Here is a 20636-nt window from a genome sequence, read left to right on the forward strand (position 1 = left end):
TGTTTTTAAAATGTAAAGTGTAAATTCATTGTATTGTCATCTGCATGTTTTCACCTGGCTTTTGATTACAGGTACTTGGGTTCAGTTTGTTGATTTACATTGCACACACCCCCCTTTACTCCATAATCCACGAGGGGGAAAAAATAATAACTGATCCTCCCTTGAAAAGACACTTTTCTACCGGACCAGGTGTGATTCTGGACGACACATCTATTTTATTTGTCCGGTATTTGTAGTATGCAGCAGACCAGACTGTATGTGCACATGTGGTGTCCTATTCTCATTCATTTCATACCGCGCGCTCTATCGCAGCTCCGCGAGATATCAAAACACACGCCCGGTCGATGGAGCTGGGTGTGATCCCACAGCAGGCTGTCCCCGGCTAGCTGTCCGGTTATACATTCAGCTGCTGGTGATGGAATTCGGCATACATTGTTTATTAGGCTGTAATAATAATGATAAAACAACTTTTAATACATGTTTTTGTCTCTGATAGGTGTGTTTACCATTCATGTGTTCTCAATTATTACTCATTTATTTGGCTCTTTTTTAAAACCTGTAAATCACTCAAATACAAGGTTGAATCTTACAATAATATGATAGGCTGACAATACCAAAACAATAATTTCATACTTAGAATACCCACCCCCCTTCCCCAAATATTGGGGACCTCAGAAAGGCTGTGAAATATGATGTTTATGAGAAAATGGCATTTATGGATCAATGTAACTTACAAATATAGCCTTCAAAAAAGATTTCACCACTCATAAGGTTCACACTACCACGATAGCTTTGTTTCACTATACGTTTACTGATGAGTACCATTGTGTTAATAGATAAATTATATATGAAAATAATCACTAGGTCTCTATTGAAATGTTCGTTTTACTGTTTAGTCTAGAGTTGTAGACTCTTTGTTGTTCTGTACTGTCACATTTATAGAATAGCCACTGAGAGATGATGTTATTGACATAAATTCATTCACCCACATTATAGTTTTGTGACACCATCATTGATAGTCAAAGCTCGTACATAGACTACCACACATACAATAAAACTACTTCATAGAAAGTGATGAAATATAAGATTAAAACCACAAAGTTCAACAAGGTCACCGTATCAGACACAGGCAGCCAGACAGTTAATGTGATCCTGTTATAGGCACAGTGGTGAACAATGGAGACTAATAAGGTAAACAACAGGCGAAATCAACAACAACAACAAAAGTGACAACAAAATAAAACCACGTTTCATCATGCGCTTCACCCAGCTCCTGACACTTTCTGCCCTAATCCCAAACTCAGCACACACACACACTGTTCTCCACGCACGGCGCAGCGCGCGCGGCTCAACATGCACAGCCCCCCATAGCAACAGCGCCAAGTAGCGAATAGAAAGCTCAAATACTGTCTCTAGGACCCGGGTTAAAGCGCTGCAGGAAGCACCGTGAACGCGTCACGGCTTGAGTGGCTGTTGCTGAGTAGTTCAGCATACTTTCTCCACACACCCCTCCCTCCCGCCCTCTCCACGCCTGCTGTCTGTTTATTTTGTCGGTCCCGTCGTCTGTGTTGTATTCATTATAAAACACTGTTTACAACCCCGGATCGAGTTTGCCTCTTTTTTTCGCTGTTTAGTCTGACGACGACGGTGTTTTTTTCTAATTGATTGTCGTTTCTATTGACATCCTTGTTAACCCTTTTACATCTGTAATTTTGACAGTCCCCCTGGTCCTTTTTGTCTTGTTTTTTTAATCAATAAATGTCAGAAATGGTCCTTTTGACTAAATTATTTTGCTCCTTTTTTCAGGAGAAATGTAACTTTCAAAATGTAACAAGTATTTGCCATTATTATATGTTATAAAGACTTAATAAAATGAGAAAAACTAAAATAAAGATGCAGGGAGTTATAGATAATATCTGTTATTGATCCTCTATTATGTCATTCTCTTATGACAGAGTGTAAACAAGCATTCAAACAACTAGCTGACTGCTGTCTGGTGATGTGGATCAGCTTTTAGGTGAGATTTAGGTTTTTTCTCAACGTTGAATCTGGATATATCAGTTTCTGTGATGTTACTTGCAGTATCTTAATCTCACTAAATGCATTTTGGTCTGCCTTGCCAATGTAATTATGTTCTAATTATTATGTTTTTGCATACCTACATAATACCTAAATGTCATATATGACAGTATATAAAAGCTAGTTATATCCACAAGTCCAGTTATATCCACATCATTTTTTACACGCTGTAAAACATAATATCCAAATGTATCTAATATAAACACTAAACAAGCTAAACAAACAGTAAGGAACTATATCTAGATAATTATCTTAAATGTTTTCAAATGTGAACAGAGAAAATATTTTTTCTGATCGTCTGGCTCTTTGTCGAAAAGCTGGTGTTTGAAATGTCACCAAATCAACAATGAAAAAAAAAAGAAAATGTCTGTGGCTGTTAATGTTTGGAAATTTTTTGGCTATTGTTTTATTTGGTTTTAGAGACAGAAAGAGTCTGGGAAATTTCCAGCCACCACACTCTTTTCTTTCTGTCCTGTGCCCTTGGTCAAGGCTCCACACCCAGTGCCCCCTCACTCTCTCACACACACACACACACACACACACACACACACACACACACACACACACACACACACACACACAGACCAGCTGTCGGAATCCTTCCCTTCTCTGAACTGAGACCAACTGATACAGCTGTTAACATGTACTAGTGATACAGTAAATCCCTCTTTTCCCTCTCTCTCTTGGCTCGCCCTGTCTCATTGTGTGCTTTAGCTCTTTTTCTGGGTCCCAGACAACCAGCAGACAAACCTCCTCACCTTATCAGACATTCTGGCCTACTGGTGAAAACTGGGAAAGAAATATAAAAAATAAAAAATAAAAAAAGCTCTGGTTGCGTGTGTGGAATGAAAAGTGAAACTTGAAAGTGACAGTGATGCATAGATATTTTATAGCAATATAAATGGGATATTTTGCCAACAATTATTACTTACAGTGCTTTGTCTGCAATCTTTTCGGTCCCCATTGTTACTACATTCATCTCTTTTGCCAATGCCCATCTCAGCTGAGGCCAATAATGCCCTTCTCTATTGTCTGGATGATGCTCATTAATCAACTCATTTGCATTTTTATTTCCTCAGAAGGTCTCCCATCTATCATCTCCTGAACAAGTAAGATGTCCTGCATTCACGAATAAGGCAGAGAACTACGATTTCAGGTTTATTTTTGAGTGCTTTCAAGTTCTCCACTCAATCCCATCTTTTCTTGTCCAGATTTAACAGCTAGATGTTACATCCACTTGTTGAGATTTCTATGTTTGGATCTTTAGGACGACTTTGGAGACAATCTCATTAGTCCCTTATTAAAACCCTGTTTACGTCTCACCCCTCTTTACACTACAGTCTGCGTCTCCTCTTTTTCTCATTCGCTGCAAGCTTCTCATTCTGCCCCACAACCGGTATCCATCCTATTTTACTCTGCTTACCTCCGCCCACTTCTTCTGTCCTCCTCTCTGCTTCACCACAGATGCTTCACCTGTCCAGACCCATTCAGGGAAATTTGACAAACTGATGTAGGGGACCTTTGTGTGATTTCCTTTTTTCTTTTCCAGAGCTTCTTTTTCATTCCTGATGTCAGTTCTTTCTCTCTGATTACTTATCCCTGCTTATCCATTTTATGTTCAGAATTGTTATTATTAGTCATTTTCTACTGTTTATCAAAATAGAGGAAATGCAAGTCTTATTGATGCAGTAAAGCAAATACATTTGAATTTTGTTAAATGTGTGTTTGTATTTGATACCACGACACTGTTATCAATACATGTATAATAATGTGCTTGTATCAATATCTAAACGGCAACCAGTGCCCTGACTTCTTCATTTCTTGGCTCCGACATATGTGTCAAAGATGAGACATAAGAAAAAAGGCAAAGGCAAAAACCACCAGCTCAAGCAAGAGACTGTAGGGCATTACGCTTTAAAGGCCTGTCTGAACAGGTGGGTATACTGGCAGCGAGGCACACACTCCAGGCATCCTTTTCTTCGTCTCCACTTAGTTTCCCCCATATCAGCACCAGAAACAGATTTGTGAACAATTGGTGCTCCCTACAGCCTCCTCTGTGTTCAGCTGCTCTGTGCTGCCTGAGGACTTGAATATTTACTTTGTCCAGTGGAGGAAAGGAGGGCGGGGGGGGTCTGACATATAGCTCACAATAGCAATTTGACTGTTAGAGTAAAGAATGACTGGAGCCTAAATTATGCTCAAAGACTTCTGAGAATTTTTGTTTGAATTCATAAAATCTAAAATTGTCTGTTTTATTAACCGGGGCTGTGTTTGTCCTTCGTGCTTTTATCCTTGTTCATATTCAGGGCCACATGGAGAGCCGGGGTCTAAAGTGTAATTGTAATGCTCATTGTTAACATAATTATGGTCTGACCTCCTGGTAATCTTCACTTTGTTATAAGTGTTTAAATGAGTGTTAACCGTTGGGCCTGAGTCGACCAAATCGTACACCCAGAATAGAAGGACAAATGCAGTATAACATGATATACAGTATACCTCTGTCCTCATCTGGGGCATTCCCTTCTAAATTGAAGCTCTGGATCTTGTTCCCTGCAAGTCACACTTGGTATGTCCGGTCCAAGCAGCCCAGTGTTGAACTCCCCCTCCGTCAGGGAAAAGGAAAGCTACTCAGCAATTTGTCGTTTTCTGTAATATAAGAAAGATGCAACACAGGCAATGATATGCAGCTATGACAGTGAGTTACCACAGAGGAGAAATCCACAGGCTCTGTAGCAGAGGTTTGTATCATGAAAGTAGCCTCTGGATTACGTTTCCATTGGCAACTCAGTGAACTTGTGGCGGCTATGAGCGGCAGCTACTTAACTCACATGAGCTGCTGTGGATGGATGACTCATCAGAAACACCTGATCCTTGCCCTGTTGTGTTACCTGTCTGTGCCTTTCTCACTAATACCATCAACTGACATCAGGCTTTTTGTAAAGCTGTTAATGCCAGATGGATTTGAAGACTCAAGGAGTGCCTTGTGTTGATTTACTATGTAAATGACAAAGTATCAGAGTAGTCCTGACACCTTTAAAACCATTAATTTGATAATACTGATGCTTCATAATCTCTTGTATGTCTTCATTTGTTGTAAGGTATAATTGCGGTTGTGTTAATAAACGTTTGCTTTTTAATCTTTGAAGTCTTCTCGACTTTTAAAGACACCTCATCTCAATCATCACTGTTTGGGGCTTGTTTATGCCTTTATTAGATAGCTGACAGTTTTAAGTTACTTTTAAATGTAGGTTTTCCATTGAAGACAATGGTGAACAAATACAGTTGGTCAAGAATGTCAAGTGACTCTCCTTTTAGGGATTACCAGAGCAAACACAAACCGGATTGTTGGTTATTCAACATTTAGGAGCCACAGAATGTATTTCCACAGGGAAATGTGATGGGACAGAAATATGTTAAAATATGTCAGCATAATTCTCTCTTATGGAGTGTATTTGGTAGTATCTTTGAAAGCTGAATAACATTGAACAATGTGTTTGACCTTTTATTAATAGATGCTATGCTGCCACCCAGTGTCACACATGGGCATAACAATTCCACATAATTAAGAAACCACAAATGAGTATTTATTTTAAGATATTAAAATACCACCAGCTTAGAATTAAATTAGGCAATTTTTTTCATTTTATATTCTATAATTTGTGCTTTACATGATAAATGGTAATATTTTGCAACACGAACAGCTGATGAGGTGCTGGTACCTTGTTTAATGTCAGTATGCAACCTTGCATCATCCACTACATTCATCTGTATAACTGTTCAGGGATCTGCCAAGACACGTCCACATGCTCTATTATGATGAAAGAAATAAAGACTTCAGCTTGATCCATTAGCTTTAGAGATTTGGTGTGATAATACAGTAATCCCCTTTTTAATTTATATTTTCCATTCAACCAAATGAGTATGATGTGGGATCCAATTTCCTTGATTAAGTAATCATAAAAAAAACGATCTTTACCTCATGAAGAAAAATAAAAAGGTGGCAAGCTTATCGCACTTTTTATTGATCCGTTTCCAGTACAATACAGTTGACTTGTAGGCAATGACAAGCAGATTAAAAGTTTGTCTGTGGTGTCTGGTCTCAGTCATAATAATATAGTTACAAGCGACTGAGCGTGAAGAAACAATAAGGGACACAGGCATATTTACAAGCTTTCCTTCCGTGACCCGGCCCTGACACCTCGCACAAACGTACTAGAAGACAACAGATCTTGATTTTTTTCTTTTTTACAGTTGACTACATCTTTAATGTGTGCTCCATCAACCCCAAATGATCTATCTCATTTGACCAGAGTACAGTACAAAGTTTGAAAGGAATGGAGTAATTTCTTATGTTTAATACTAATAATAAAAACAGGGGACTGCAATCAGTGGCATGTTTAGAGTGGACAAATGTGTTTTCAGTTGATATCAATTTGATGGAAGAGAAAGGAAGAGGAAAGGAGGGAGGACAATAACATTTAATCTCCTTTTGTTTTGTTTGCTATTCCATCTTTCTAACATTCCACTTCGTGAAAAAAGGCAGAGACGAAGAAGAGCGCAAGAGAGAGACGGCCAGAAAGGACAGAGTTAACCCCCAAATCCCTCCTCTGTGACCTCTAGTCAGCTCACATTTGTCCATGTTCTACACTCTTCTCCTGGACCGGTCCAAAGTCTGCCACCGCTTATTCGGAGAGCTTCTTCATCCTCTGATCTAGTGCCCCAAAGTTCTCTTCTACAGCACCCAGATTTTCCTTCATTGTCTCGTGGACCTTTGGGAGAGGCGGGGAAACAAACATGTTTGTTAAGAGGTGAAAGAAATGGAAGTAAAGTTGAAGCTGTCAGGAGGGAAAGAGTGGATTAGAGCTTTCAAAAAAACAAAGAAAAAAAAAGGCAGCATCTGAGGAGGTAGAAACAAAAGGCATAATGCAAATCAACGGTGCTCATAGAAGGGAGAACCTTGTTAGATAGGCAGGGAGATTATTGGTCAATTTATTGATTGAGAAAACTTTAAATCAATGAATCGGTTACGTTTAAAAAAAAAAAAACATTCCAAACATTCACTGGTTCTCTGTCTTCTATCATCGTGAATTGAATATAGTTGGTCGGACAAAACAAGATATTTGAAGACTTCAGTTTTGGGAATGAAAATAAATACCTACTGGTAAATTAAATATTATAGCTGGAACAAATAGTAAATTAGTTTATACTATTGGGCTCTCAAAAAAAGTGCCATTGTTGACATTTCATCGATTCAATGATTGAACAAAATAATGAATACCTCCCTGATAATAAAAATAATCATTAGTTGACACCCTATTAAATATATTTCCATAGTTGTCATGGATGTGTACAGTGACGTTCACAGGGAGTTAAAAGGCCGCGTTGTTCCAGGAGGCTATAGAAGACCTTCCTGTGATGCATGTCAATGCCAGATTTAACAACCTTCTCAAAGCCAAAGGGTACCTCACTTCAGAACACATTGCAAGTATGAAGAGTGAGATCACACATTTTCTGAAATTGAAAGTTTCAACAAAAATAAAAACTTGCCAAGGCACCGTTTTGTCCATCTAACCACAAATCTTTAGAGCCTCAGTCCTCATGATGGGTAGCTGCACTTTGTTAGATTCTTACTTTTAGCCGTTTAGTTGTTCGACTACAGAAAGAGCCCCATGGCCCTAAGGTTGTAGTACATTTTCCCAAATGTTCAATGGATCTTGAACTTCCTACCTGTGTTAGCAGAGTGTTATTGTCCTTCAGGGAGTTGTTGATCATCTGCTGAGTGGTGTCCAGGTGGGTCAACAGCTGGCCAAATTGCATGGCTACGAGACGATGAGTTTGGATGAGGTGAAATTGAGAGGCAATGGAAAAGAAAGGGAGAAAGAAGCAGTTAGATGAAGGATTAATTCTCCAATATACAAATTTCTGGTAAAAAAAAAGAAACTTAAACTTAAAAATGCAATGTTGTCCTTGTTCTGAGCCAACGTGAAGGGGAGTAAAGCCAAATATGATCTGAAGCTGATGAATGACTGAAAGATTAAACAGTATTTTCTTTTACTTGTCTGCCTTCATTGGTAAAGAAAGATCAGGAGAGGAAAATAAAATCAGTGTAGCTAAACCCCACTGAGCGAAGATCCCTTTTCGCTGCAGACTGTGACAGATTGCTGCAAAGTGATTCTGGATGATAAATGACCTCTTTCAGCGCCCAGAAATGAATTATCAATATAATCTAATAATGCCAAGGTTCTGCTTTCATGTGCTAAATAATAAAAATATGATAATGTGATATATAATATCATGCATCTCTTTCTCCCTGAAGGGATGTTTAACAGTATTGCTATTATTTAGTCTAATTCTATTACCATTTTGAGACTCCCTTTCAGTGATTTTTTGCCCTTTGTTATAATGGCATGGTTTAGGCTAATTCCACTATCCGTTTGAATCCTTTTTTTGCTTAGTTTTCTTCTTTTGTCTCCGACTCAAGACGTCCCCATTGCAAATGCAAATCTTTCAGGCCGCATATTACTTACTTCACAGCACAGATGCTGCTTGAAACATGATCCAGGTTCACACCCTGTTATGTTCTGTAGCTACATCCTACATATCTTGAATGTGTAATGCCACTCCCCGCCCTCCCACTAACTTACATACATCCTCTCCTTGAACTCCCATGGGTGTCATTTCAAGGTTCTTTTCCTCTCGCATAAAAGAACAGAACATAAATTACAAAAGTTTTCATTGTTATGATTAGGGTTGGGTACCGACACGTTCCAACACGTCCGGTACCTACCGGACCGAAAAGCGTTGCAGATTTCGGTGCTTCCTTCCGGTGCCGATTTAAATACTTTTTTTTTTAAACTACTCTGTAAAGTTGCACGGTATATAGATACTTAAAAGGTAGCGCGGTGCCCGCACGCTAAAAACGATTATTAAAATAGCGCGGATCAGAGCACACTCGCTGCTCTGCTCTCTGTCTGCCTGCATGCAGAGCGGGGCTGGAAGGGGCGGGGCTTCAAGCGCTCACACACACACACAGTGCGCGCACACAGAGATCGCTGGAGACACGAGCACGAGCTTTTGAACGTCCGTCCTCAGCTTGATGGAACAAATCTCTCCAGTTGATATTAATGATGACGTGTAGTCCAGTAAAGCAGCAGTTTTAGGATCCAACAGTGTCTGAGTTCTGTTGCACACGGTCCCATCAGGCCACCTGATTGGACTGGTGTCTGTTCTTTTTTTAAATATATATTTTTATAGTTTGAAGTTAAAAGGTTTGAAGCTGTAGTTTGAAGTGTGTTTTGTATGTACTTATTTATTTATATCTATAGTATACTTTAAACAGTTAATAATATTGTTCAATTTGAAGAAAAAAAATTGCCTTGGCAATAAAAAAAGTATCGGTTCAGGCACCGTTTAGGCACCGGTATCGGTTTAAAAGTATCGGTTTAGCACTGGTATCGGAAAAAACCCAAACAATACCCATCCCTAGTTATGATCCTTACTGGGGTGAAATCTGCCCCTTGAGCAATATTATTTTAATAATTGCAATATAAACCAATTACTATACACCACTACATTCATATAATGTTATTGTGTGAAGCGAAAACAAATATTGTCTCATGGCTGAGAGTTATGCGAGGACGCACAGCAAGTCTTGGTCTGCCACCTTGTAAACCAGTTTCCGTTCCTGTGTGTTACCTTGCTCATGCAACTCCTTCACAGCGACAAGCCTCTGCACCACCTGAGGTACAGAGGTGGACATGGCATCCCACTTCTGCACCACGTCATACAGCTGCGACACCTGACAGGTAAACACATACAAGCACGTTTAAGACCAAGATAAACCCCGCCAGCTAAAATAACCCAAAGTCACAGATTTTACCTTAGTTTACTGATGCAATATGCAATAATATGTAAATTATACCTGCTTTTATTGTAATAAGCAGAATTATGTCACATTGATATATGTGTTATATTAAAAAACAGAACTTTTTATGGCTGAAGACTTAAGTCTATTTGGGGGTCCCATTAGGTTATCAGACAGAATCTCACATCAAAGCTTTTATAGTTTTAAATTCTTATTTTTACTAGTAATGAAGTCATGCATCCAATTTACTATATCACAATTACAGTCTCTCAAAGAATCATTCAGCATTGTGAAATAACCTAATGTATCAAAAATAAACATCTTTGCATGACGTCATTCAACATACTCGTATGATTAACATGCCCTGCCCTCTACTGGCCTTTTAAGCGTACAGCAGGAGTTGATGCCAAAGACGCACAAGATTGTTGCCTGAAAATCATGCAGATCTCACAGCGGAGTCCAACATGAAAACCGGAAAACAAACTAAAAAAAAAAACCTGGTGATAAAACTTTGGTTTGCCTCCGACTACTTCAAGGCTGAGCCAGCTGTTTGTTAAAAGGCAGCGCTACATTCACATTTAACATGTGGCGCTACTCTTCAGGCTGACGGCCAGGCTTTGTGTGTGCTAACAAACGTTTTCCAAATTAATATCTTGTCACTAAGACTGAACTAGCAAGATTATTACTGTATTATATGACTTCCTGATAAAAGCTTAACCCTTATGATCGTAGGAATCTTCCAGAAGTTTTTCTATCTTAAAATGCTTGGTAACTTTGAGTGAAAGCATCTGAGATAATTACTGCACTTAGCTAGCGCGGCTGAATGTGCACACCGCGGGGATTACAAACCTTGTTTTGTGTCTCGGCATCTTCAATCGCTGCCTTGTGTTTAGCGATTTCATTCATCTTCCCGAGCACACTCTAAATGGTAGAGAGAGAATACAAGTAATTTATTCTTTTTGTGTACCGTTTTAGAGGCATTCAGATACATTACAGAAAAAAAGACAAGCATAAATTAGATTCATGTTAATACTGTGGTAAATTGACACAAACTATTTCAAAAGATACAAATACATTTTCAAATATTTATCAGTATTCAAAGCCCCCTCACTCTCTCCCGGTCATAGCTGAAATCCACACAATGACCCCAAAACTTTCTTATGTGCGTTTTGATTCTTTTTAGCTGGCAAGCTGCATAGATATGAATACATACACCAGTCAGAGGAAGGGCTGTGATCTATATCTTATTTTATATTTTAACATTTGTTTGACACACGAGACGCAACATTTTTAATAAGCTTTGGCTTTGCTGGGTTAGCTGTTGCACCATTTCAACCGGACTGAACGCAAATAGATGAAATATGGAGCTTGTTATAGAACTCTCTCTGTAAGACAGCAAAACAACATATTTGTTTTAAAAACACAAAGTTCCTTTGGGAACCATGAAGTGTGAATAAGAATGCAGTGCTGATTAGTTACCTGCAGTCTGGCCTCCACTTGATCCAGAGTAGCTGAGTCCAGTGCACTGACCCTCGCCTGCAGGAGCTCTATGGTGGCCTGAGTCAAACAACCACACACACACACAAGTCATACATAAGCACGAGCAAAAAAAACGTAGTGTTCTTCTCTTGCTATTGGCACAGCAACAATAAACAAACTTGGAGGAACTGATGTCATTCATCTTTGAAGTATGACCCAGTTCTCTGGCTGCACATCAGATAAAACAAACTTATGAATATAGACAAACTCCACTCGCTTGATTTCTTACCATCAAACTGGATCCTTGTACGCCAGAACTCAGAGGTCCCTGCAACATAAAGACAAAGAGGGGAAATTAAATACAAGAAGCAATGAAGGCATAATTTACATAAATCAAGTGTAAGATTTTATTTCAGCTTCAGTAAGTGGATGGCTACACGGCAACTGGAGCATGAAAATTCTACTTGTGTGAGAGTGAAAGAGAGAATAAGATAAACAGAAAGAATGCGAGTGATAGAAAAGCATTAGAGGATGTGTGTGTAAAGACCGTGTGTGTACCTGCTTGTCTGATCCTGAGCCAACAGCCATCTCCAGCTCAGCAAGACGCTTCTCCAGTTCCGCCATCTACAGGGACCGAACAACGCATCACATGGCTGGCAGTGACAACAGCATCCCACAAGGCACACACACACACAAACACCCACACACGCAGGCAGGCAGCAAGCCTTTTGTCCCATTTATTTACCATTAAATATTCTGACATTCTTCTCACAAGAATGAAAACAAAAAGGCGTCGAGCAGATCAACATTTGCTCATTTCACAAGTGCATTCGTCCCAGACACTTTCCTCTGCTTCCCTCCATCTCCCTTTACCTTGGCAGATTCATTGAATTTTTCCTGCTCTGGTCTACTGTGCAGCTCGTAGAGTACCACTCCATCTGGGCCTTTAGCGGATGCCGTCACCTTGCTGTCCCCCGCAGCGCTGCCACGGCTGCCCTTGGCCACTTCCAGCTGGGTGAGCAGACGCCTGGAGGAAGGAAGGAGAGGGAGACACAAAAGGATTAAATGCTCAATATTGTTATCAGCTCCATGTGCTGTTGTGGCAACCCTCCCCCTCTCTCGCTACAAAGCTTTTTCACGCTCTGTTGTAAACTGCAAGGTCAAGGCGAGCTCGGATCCTTTTAGAGCCGTTTTCATCACCTTTTTTTTCTTTTCTTTCTCTTGTCTCTTTACCTCCCTATCTTCAGGACAAAGTTGTGGTCTGAATGAACTGTAGGTCTCTCTCTGGCCTTTGTGGTAAGCTCTCTCCTCCCATTTGTATTGGCCAATAATCTGTCCATCAGTTCTCCCCAGGTAGCAGGGGGATTTCAAGCTTCAAGCTACCGTTTCTCTTATCCCTCATTCCACCCAGTCCCTGCTTACTACCTCATCACTCTGCAACAGTCTGATTAGCATCAGCTTTCAGATTCCAGATGTTTGTCCTCTTGCTTTATTGTCTCGTCCCCCAGCTCACCTGGCCAGTGCTCCATCGGGGTCAGACAGATTAATGTGTGCATGTGGCCCCAGCAGTGAGTCGAGATGGGCAGAAACCAGCTGCTGTTTGAGCTGGGCAGCGTGCTGGGCGAGCACCACCGGGGTCAGGCGCTCCTCTGCATTAGTTTCCTTTGTGGCAGACTGGAAGCAGATGAACACCGCCGTCATTGAGCAACTGAGTTCTACTGAGTTCTACACAGCAGCGACCGTTTGAACAACAAGGCAGAGGCATTCAAATAAATAAATGAATAAAAAAGACATACTGTATATGTAAACATTCACTCTTACACTAGGCATGGGAATTGAATTTGTTCTGATATTCCATTTCAGTATCACAGAATTACAGACAGACATTCCAATTTTTTTCTTCTTCTTAATTTGGATTAGCTACTGTAGTTTCCTGCATGGAATATATATTTGAGGGGAAACAAATTAAATAACTAAATACAAAACAGCCACATTCAAGAGAGGAATAGGTTTAAAATGCCAGAATCTTCTTTTAATATTAACAATGCAAAAAATAATGATCTACAGTCAGCCACATCTTTGACAAGCAGTCAGATTTCTATTGTGATCCCTGCATTCTAATTTATCAAACTCTGACATTATTTCATTATTCTCAAAAAAAAATCGGGTTTACACAAGTAAATTACAGTATTCTCACCCTTGCATTCAGCAGATGACTTTTCCCTTCAATACATTCACCCTGATGAATGGCCACACTTTAATTTGGAGTGAGCCAATTACTCCAAGGATGTCTTTCACAAGTTTAAATTTAGACACTGAAACAGAGAAGCAGGCTGCATATTCTGCCAGCATGACCTGCATGAGCTAAAACCCATGGATTCTGTCACAAACACTGCCAAGTCAGGTTGAATTTGATGTTGGACTCATGGAGCAGCAGACCCTACTCTGTAAGTATCCAAGTTAATGACACAGAAGGTTTAATTAGTTTTGGGGTTGCTCAATTTCTTGGACTGTGTTTTAATCAATTAATTTTCAGTTAATTTAGGGCTTCAGTGCACACACTGTACAAAGCTCAAGCCTCTAGTGCAACAGTACCAATCGGACATAAATATTCCACCTTTGAAACCGTTTCAACTAAAAGGTTGCCCTCCCATGATGATGTGGTCAAGGAGCAGAGTGGCTGAAAATACCCTTTGTGACCAGCTATTGAATCTGTGTGCAGACAGCTAGCTAAAGGCTGCATAATCAGAGCGTGCTATTCCTTGCCAAATCCTGTGGAAAAGGGAGAGTAGTGCTCGAGCTCATGCGTGTGTCTCGCTGTCAGTTCACCTGGATGGCATCCACCTCCTGAGTGAGTTCCTGGATCTCGGTCACCAAGCGCTGGTACTTCTGCTGGGGCGTCTCCTTCACTCCACCGCCCTCTCCAAGCTAAACAAAGATGAGAGAGCGTTGGGAACATTACACAACAGCAAAGTGAGTCTGATACAGAGAGAGCAGATGCTTGACCTTATCAAGTGCAATGAAAATCCTAATGGTGTTGTTAACCTCAAATGGAACATGTTCTAAAAAGAATAAATAGGGAAGTCATTATTTTTTGCAGAATAGAAGGTACTCACGATTTCAAATTCTCCTGACTCATAGCCCACTCTTCGGCTTCTACTGATTCTGTCCGAGAAGTCTGTGAAAAGGAGACAAATGGGTCGTTAGAAATCAGTACGAAGCCCAGTCTGAAGATTTGGGGTTTAAAATGGACACATTTAGTGACACATGTAACAGAAGAGCGAAATTTGGAAGCAACACCAACCATCAACGTATGCAGTGTAATGCAACAGTCTTGCAATAAATCCTACCTTCGGGAAGAATAGAATATATTATAATTTCTAAGAAGACATGGTGTTGATTCAAATGTATGGTCATTTTGAAAACCATAGTTTGTGGTGCTATTGAACAGAAAGGTGTTTCTATTATTTTGTCCACCACATTAATATCAATGAGGAAAAGCTAAATAGCAGGAAGATAATGTAGTGTATGGACAGTCATATTTTTTAGTCATATACTACACATTTACTGAAAGTGATGTTACCTTTCTGTTTTACCTTAAAAAGTTACTTAAGTTAATAGTGAAGATTGACTTATGATCCACTGTGTACTGACCAAGCCCCTTGGTGTTGACATGCTTGTCTTTGAACTTGTCGTAGGCTGCGTTGGGGTTGACCACAATCCTCTCCACGCTATCACTGCAGAGCTCCTCCTGTCATCGTGAATATCAGGAAATAAAGTCAAATGGACATTAACAAAATCTTCAAAAGGGCCATGTTAGACTCTACAGACAAAGACTTAAACAAATTAGCCGTGGTTTATTGAGTCAGTGAGCCATAAGTCTTGAAGACCAAGATAGACTTGAAATATGTTGTATGTTTGATCATTGCCCCAAAATATGATTTAAAAGAAAATTAATGATGTGGTTAAGTCAACGAGCATATTATGAATTACAAAGGTTACACACCGACAGAAAAAAGAAGCCATTGTAGCCATGAATCATGAAAATCTGCAATAGCTTCACAGACATAATTTGTGACCGTCCAGAGTCAGATTATTACAACAGAGTACCAGCATTTAGAGTACCAGCAGGCAACATTATGTGTATCACAGCCAAGTCAGGCCAAGTCTTTCCTTGGCCTGACTATAGACTCTTAAGACCTTCTTTAAAAAAGGTTTAATTATTTATAACAATGTGTTATCTTGAATGAAAAGTTGGAAGCCAGAAACACTTTCTTTTCTAAATGACAGTTTGATTAGTGATTCTATAGAGCAAAAAACTTAAATGTGAACAATTATGATGAACTAAAGGCAAAGGTAGGATTAAAACACCACTAACACATACAGATAGATGACATGAGTTCGGGTTCACGTTTAGATTTTTTTTTTAAACAGCACAAAACACACAACAGTTAAGCAGATGAAGGGAGGAGGAGGAATGGTGAGGAGGAGAGTTAGTCAGGCTCTTACCAGCTCCTTGGGTTTCCAAAGAGAGTTAGAGAAAGTAACGGAAGAGCAGAGGGAGAGAAAAAAAGTGTGTGTGTGTGGGGGGTGGGGGGAGGAGAGAGAGAGAGAGAGAGAGAGAGAGACAACACAGATTAATGTGGTTATCACATGCCATGCACACAACAAGAATAGTTGGCCAGGGTCGGGGAAAGATAAGAAAGAACGCAGTGTTCTGAGAGTTGCTGCTAAAAACCCTGGAGACACGACTGCTTATGATGTCTCCAGTTCTTTCTCTCTTCCCCGATTTAGGGTCAGATGGTCCATAAACAGCAACAAGGTACGTTCTCCTTTGATACCATACTGCACTTTATAATGCAATGTGACCATATGCTCTCATGGAGGGCATTGTAGGTCTCAAAACAGTATGCTCTCGATGCAGGGGGTTGGTGTTTTAGAAAACAATCCATAAGACAGAATGAAGGGCATGTTAGAGAAATTGCATTATTTCTTAATATCATGCTGTTTATCCTAAATTAATTTGCGAGACTAAACCAAGGCTGTTCATGAAGTACATCCAGGTTAAAGCCCCTATACACAAAGTGTGTTTGGTCTCAAACTAAATAATGAGGCCTTAGATAGCACTGCGAGAAATATCCATTAATGGCAGATTTAGGGCATTGGTGACCACGGAGGTTTGCGTAAAGGTCTGAGAAATTTGGGCCCTAATTTATGAGGTCAGTATTACAAGGCAATGCCAGTGGATACCAAAACAATGCATCTCTACACGAAATGATGTAGATTACACTAGTCAACACAACATACTTGAATTAAGTAAATATACAGGTCAAATAAAGGACGTTTGTGGAACTCTGGCTAAGAGGAATATTTTGTGAAACATTTAAGTAGCAGCACCACGGGCAAAGCGTGTCTTTTGTTTGGCTGCAGAAACTTTGCACAAGTTAATGCATGTTTCTGATTACATTTATCATGTACGCTAGGATTCACCAGGGATTCATCAAACAGTCTGACGTGTCTCAAATAAAAAAAACATAAGAGTCTTGTATGGCGATTTTTTCCAAGCCTGACATGAAATGTGCCAATTAACCTTCAAGAAGTTATTACAGCCTATAGGGGCCTTTAAAACATTCAGTTAGTCAAAATAGTGTGGTTAGGCAGGAAGCAACTGTTAGAACACGATGATGGGTTAAAAAAAAGGAAATATTGAAAACAAATGAACACTTTTCTAATACAAGTGTTGCTGTGCTGAAGACCCATCAAGATAATTTAAGAGTTTCACTTGAGCAACACCAATAGGAGGAAAATAATCAATTCGTTGCACTTCAAAACAATTGGAAATTGATGAATTACAGGGCACAAAAAGGGTCACTCCATCAATTTATTTTTCATTTCATCCCAATCAGTTAGGAGGTAGGAAAAGTGGATATGAGATTAAAAATACATGCATAAAAAGCATGGCATTAAGCTCGCTAAGAGTCAAATGGAGCCAGTCTTACTTGTACAAACTAGGGTCCCAGGAGGGATGGGGAAGAGTCAAAACAAGGGCAAGGGTATGGGAAGAACGAATGTGGAAACATGGAAGGGAAAATGCCAATTAGGATTCACTCAGCTGGTCAGTAAACCATCTAGCATAACAATACAGCATTTAAAAAGACTGTACTCTAGCAACGCAACCACTAACTCTGCTTAATGTTAGAGGTGGTGGGCAGTAAGAATAGACTTTTCTAAAAGTCAAAAAAACATCTTCATGACATCATTACAAAAACATCCACAGTAGATTTTGCTCGCTGACATCTCAAAAGATAATGGTGTCGCATAGGACTTAAAAAAAAAAAAAAAAAAAAATGCTATACTCCTTTCCCTTACTTAATTATTTCTATGTAGAAATCAGATATACCAATATGTAGCTTATAATATATGGTAAATAAAGCTAAACAGTAACCTGAAAAGGACGTTTTTAACATAAATTTAAATGTATTTATGAAGCATAAGGGGTGTCATAGATCACATCTTTTTTTCCCCAATTACTAAGAAGAGCACAAATGCGGTGACAACGTTTAGATTGTTGAGGTAAGATTAGAGCTGCCGTTAGTTATTTCGTGGTTAGACTTGTAATCGTGGCAGGTAATAATGCGCAGTGAAGAAATGCATTCTCCGTTATAACAAGTGTGAACCCTTGTTTGCTAACGTTAGTTCGGTTAAAGTGCAGCGAATCAAACCGAAAACAGAGAACAGAGAAATCCAGGCAATATAAAAACATACACTTACCGACTCAAACTGAGCCTGGTCATCTTCTGGAAGGTCGCCGGTCTCGTACACATCCGGCTCATTAAAGGCCTAATGAAAGAGTCAGGTAACGTTAGTTAAACAACATAATAAACTATCACACATTGCGTGTATTGTCGTTAGTCTGGCCAACGCCCCGGCCCATCCAACAACACGTAGTGACGAGCCGCAGCTACTTGGTAGCTAGTATCACAAGACACAATATGAACTGAACATGTTGCCACAAATAATCTACAATGTTAAAGCTAGCTATCTCGTATTTGCAAAACAATCGGCAGACAACAAATTAAACAGCAGGGACGTTGTCTAGCTCAGCTGTCACGTCTTTTGTGCTATTAGTAGCATTCTAGCTAACCTGTCTGCTAACAAGAGCCACTTACAATTCCTGGCAAATTTGCGTATTTGGGATCCGCCATTTTCAGCAAAGAGCAAAAACGAGAACAATAAACCACGATGGAATACAACAAGGGTTCTTTAAAACGTGCTAATGGTCGATTAACTAAATGAAATCGTTCACACAAGCTAACGGTAGATGAGCCAACTGTCTCTCAGCCGGCGGAGGCTTCCAGGCTGATATCGTGACGTCACCACGCTGGTGATTTGACGGCGTGTACGTTGGGTTTCATGGAAGAGCGGTTGACCGGGCGGTGTTCGCTACATCGAAAAGAGGGGAGACTTCAACGGCGCACCGAAACCAACAAATCAAACACTCCCAACAAAGTAGATCGTCTTTACGCATGCGCTCAGTTTGACATCAGTTTTAGCATCGTTGTACTATTGTTTTTTTCCTTTCACTGTCGCAGTCATTCAATACTTAAAAACTCATTCGCTTAAACAACTCAATTATTCTGTTTTTTTTTTCTAAAACGATTTGGTTGAATGGTCACACGGTGGCGCTAAAGGCTTGAGCATTACCAACTCAATCAACGGGCCAAAGACAGTCGACTAAGAAGATGATTCACTCTGGCGGAAAAAAAGATGATGCTGCTTATCTAAAGTGGTTGTTAAGTAGGCTATTCCATATAATGCAGTAAATAGCAATATAAAGTATGATAAGGTACTGCTGTATGTTTCTTGTTTAAATTAACTAATCTACAACATTTTTCAATGTTTCACCAGCTTTTTTACATTTTTCATTTTTACCACTGCACAAATTATGGGCGTTTTGAAGGCTATGTTGGAGGGAAGCAAGTTGGAGGACAAGCAACGATATATTCAAACAACTATGTATATAAACTTCTTATAATTACATAATATAATACTATGTTCACGTAATTTACATTTGTTTTTCATTGTATCACTTACTATAACACATGTTACATACTAGATATATACATAGCCTACTATACATTACTATTTATTGAATTCAACATACATACATACATACAATGAATCGTTAGTGTCAACCAATCACATGATTGGTATAGATGACTGCGCATCATCTGAAGGCCCATTAATCTACATCTGAAGACACATATGGCTTTGTTATCCAGAGCCTATATGGCACGCAACTCTGGATATTGTGGTCTATGTCTTGGGGTGTTGCCAGTTACATACAAGGCTTGCCTTAGATTATTGTATAATTCTCATTAAAATGCAAATACATCCATTTTAAATGTAAACCTATTGTAAGTGCTATGAATTTATTTTCTCTTACTGTGTTTCTTGTCTATACATTTTACACCAAGAGGAGCTACTGGCAGAACCCACATATCTTTTTTAAATTCACTCTGCCTATTATACAAATAAAGTCTGATACTCATCATTATATAATTATCCCGTGAAACTGTTGTATAATGTCTATTGTGGCTAAACGTCTGGGGAAATAATATTTAGGCAGGGATAATTTAATGAAAATTGGGTAGTCTTTTAGGAAACGTCTTTAGGCCTCATAAGCGTTTTGGGGGCGTGATGGACTACAAGTCAGAACATTTTAGATGGATCAACTTTGACCAGTCTGTCTTTTAAATCAGTCTCTCTCAAGTAAATGCAAGTGCTGTGACACATCAATGGATTCGGCCTACCCCTTTAAATCTCCGGGTAAAAATGATGGAGCCTTGGGTTTTCACGTGACTACACAATTTTTCATGCATGGCGAGCAGTCTGGTTCAGACCTGACAACAAAATAGCCTAGATATGCTCTGCTCAAAGGCAACTGTCAACATAAATCATCTCATCAGATGCAACAAGCCGCAGCTTCAACTTTCTGTGCTCCACCTGAAACTAAAGTGTTTAATGGTTCAAAGTCAACTTTTTCCTGCCCAGGCCAGTATAGTTTTGGGAATAAGAAGCAGAGTTGGAGCTCCTTTCCCTGCTCCTCGGCCCCTCTGCTCAGTGGTGCTGATGAGGGAGGATTTTGAGTCGCTCCTTTACCACGCCCCGCCCCCAATGAGAGTCACTGGCATGACAGTGATGCAAGGCATGC

General features: G+C 39.6%; 1 protein-coding gene across 1 annotated transcript; it reads right to left on the reverse strand.

Annotated features, from left to right (window-relative positions):
• Positions 1–5796: 5796 nt before the first annotated feature.
• dctn2 (dynactin 2 (p50)) lies at positions 5797–18709 on the reverse strand. The gene is made up of 14 exons (XM_079217980.1): positions 18592–18709; positions 18194–18262; positions 15077–15173; positions 14539–14600; positions 14252–14350; positions 12936–13096; positions 12296–12449; positions 11981–12046; positions 11712–11750; positions 11423–11500; positions 10793–10864; positions 9775–9877; positions 7807–7898; positions 5797–6848 (listed from the first exon to the last, which is right to left on the reverse strand). The coding sequence occupies exons 1-14, from the start codon at positions 18625–18627 to the stop codon at positions 6762–6764; spliced, it is 1215 nt and encodes a 404-aa protein (XP_079074106.1). The 5' UTR covers positions 18628–18709; the 3' UTR covers positions 5797–6761.
• Positions 18710–20636: the final 1927 nt, after the last annotated feature.

This window comes from Taurulus bubalis (assembly GCF_910589615.1).
Source record: "Taurulus bubalis genome assembly, chromosome: 5".
Classification (NCBI taxonomy): domain Eukaryota; kingdom Metazoa; phylum Chordata; class Actinopteri; order Perciformes; family Cottidae; genus Taurulus; species Taurulus bubalis.

What these genes read in the sequence shown, in the direction of transcription:
- dctn2 (XM_079217980.1), bottom strand. Translation starts at nt 18,627, where the DNA reads ATGGCGGATCCCAAATACGCAAATTTGCCAGGAATT. An exon ending in ACCAGGCTCAGTTTGAGTCG is followed by an intron (nt 15,174 to 18,193) that starts GTAAGTGTATGT and finishes TCACGATGACAG; the next exon opens with GAGGAGCTCTGCAGTGATAG. An exon ending in GAAGGAGTTGCATGAGCAAG is followed by an intron (nt 7,899 to 9,774) that starts GTAACACACAGG and finishes ATCGTCTCGTAG; the next exon opens with CCATGCAATTTGGCCAGCTG.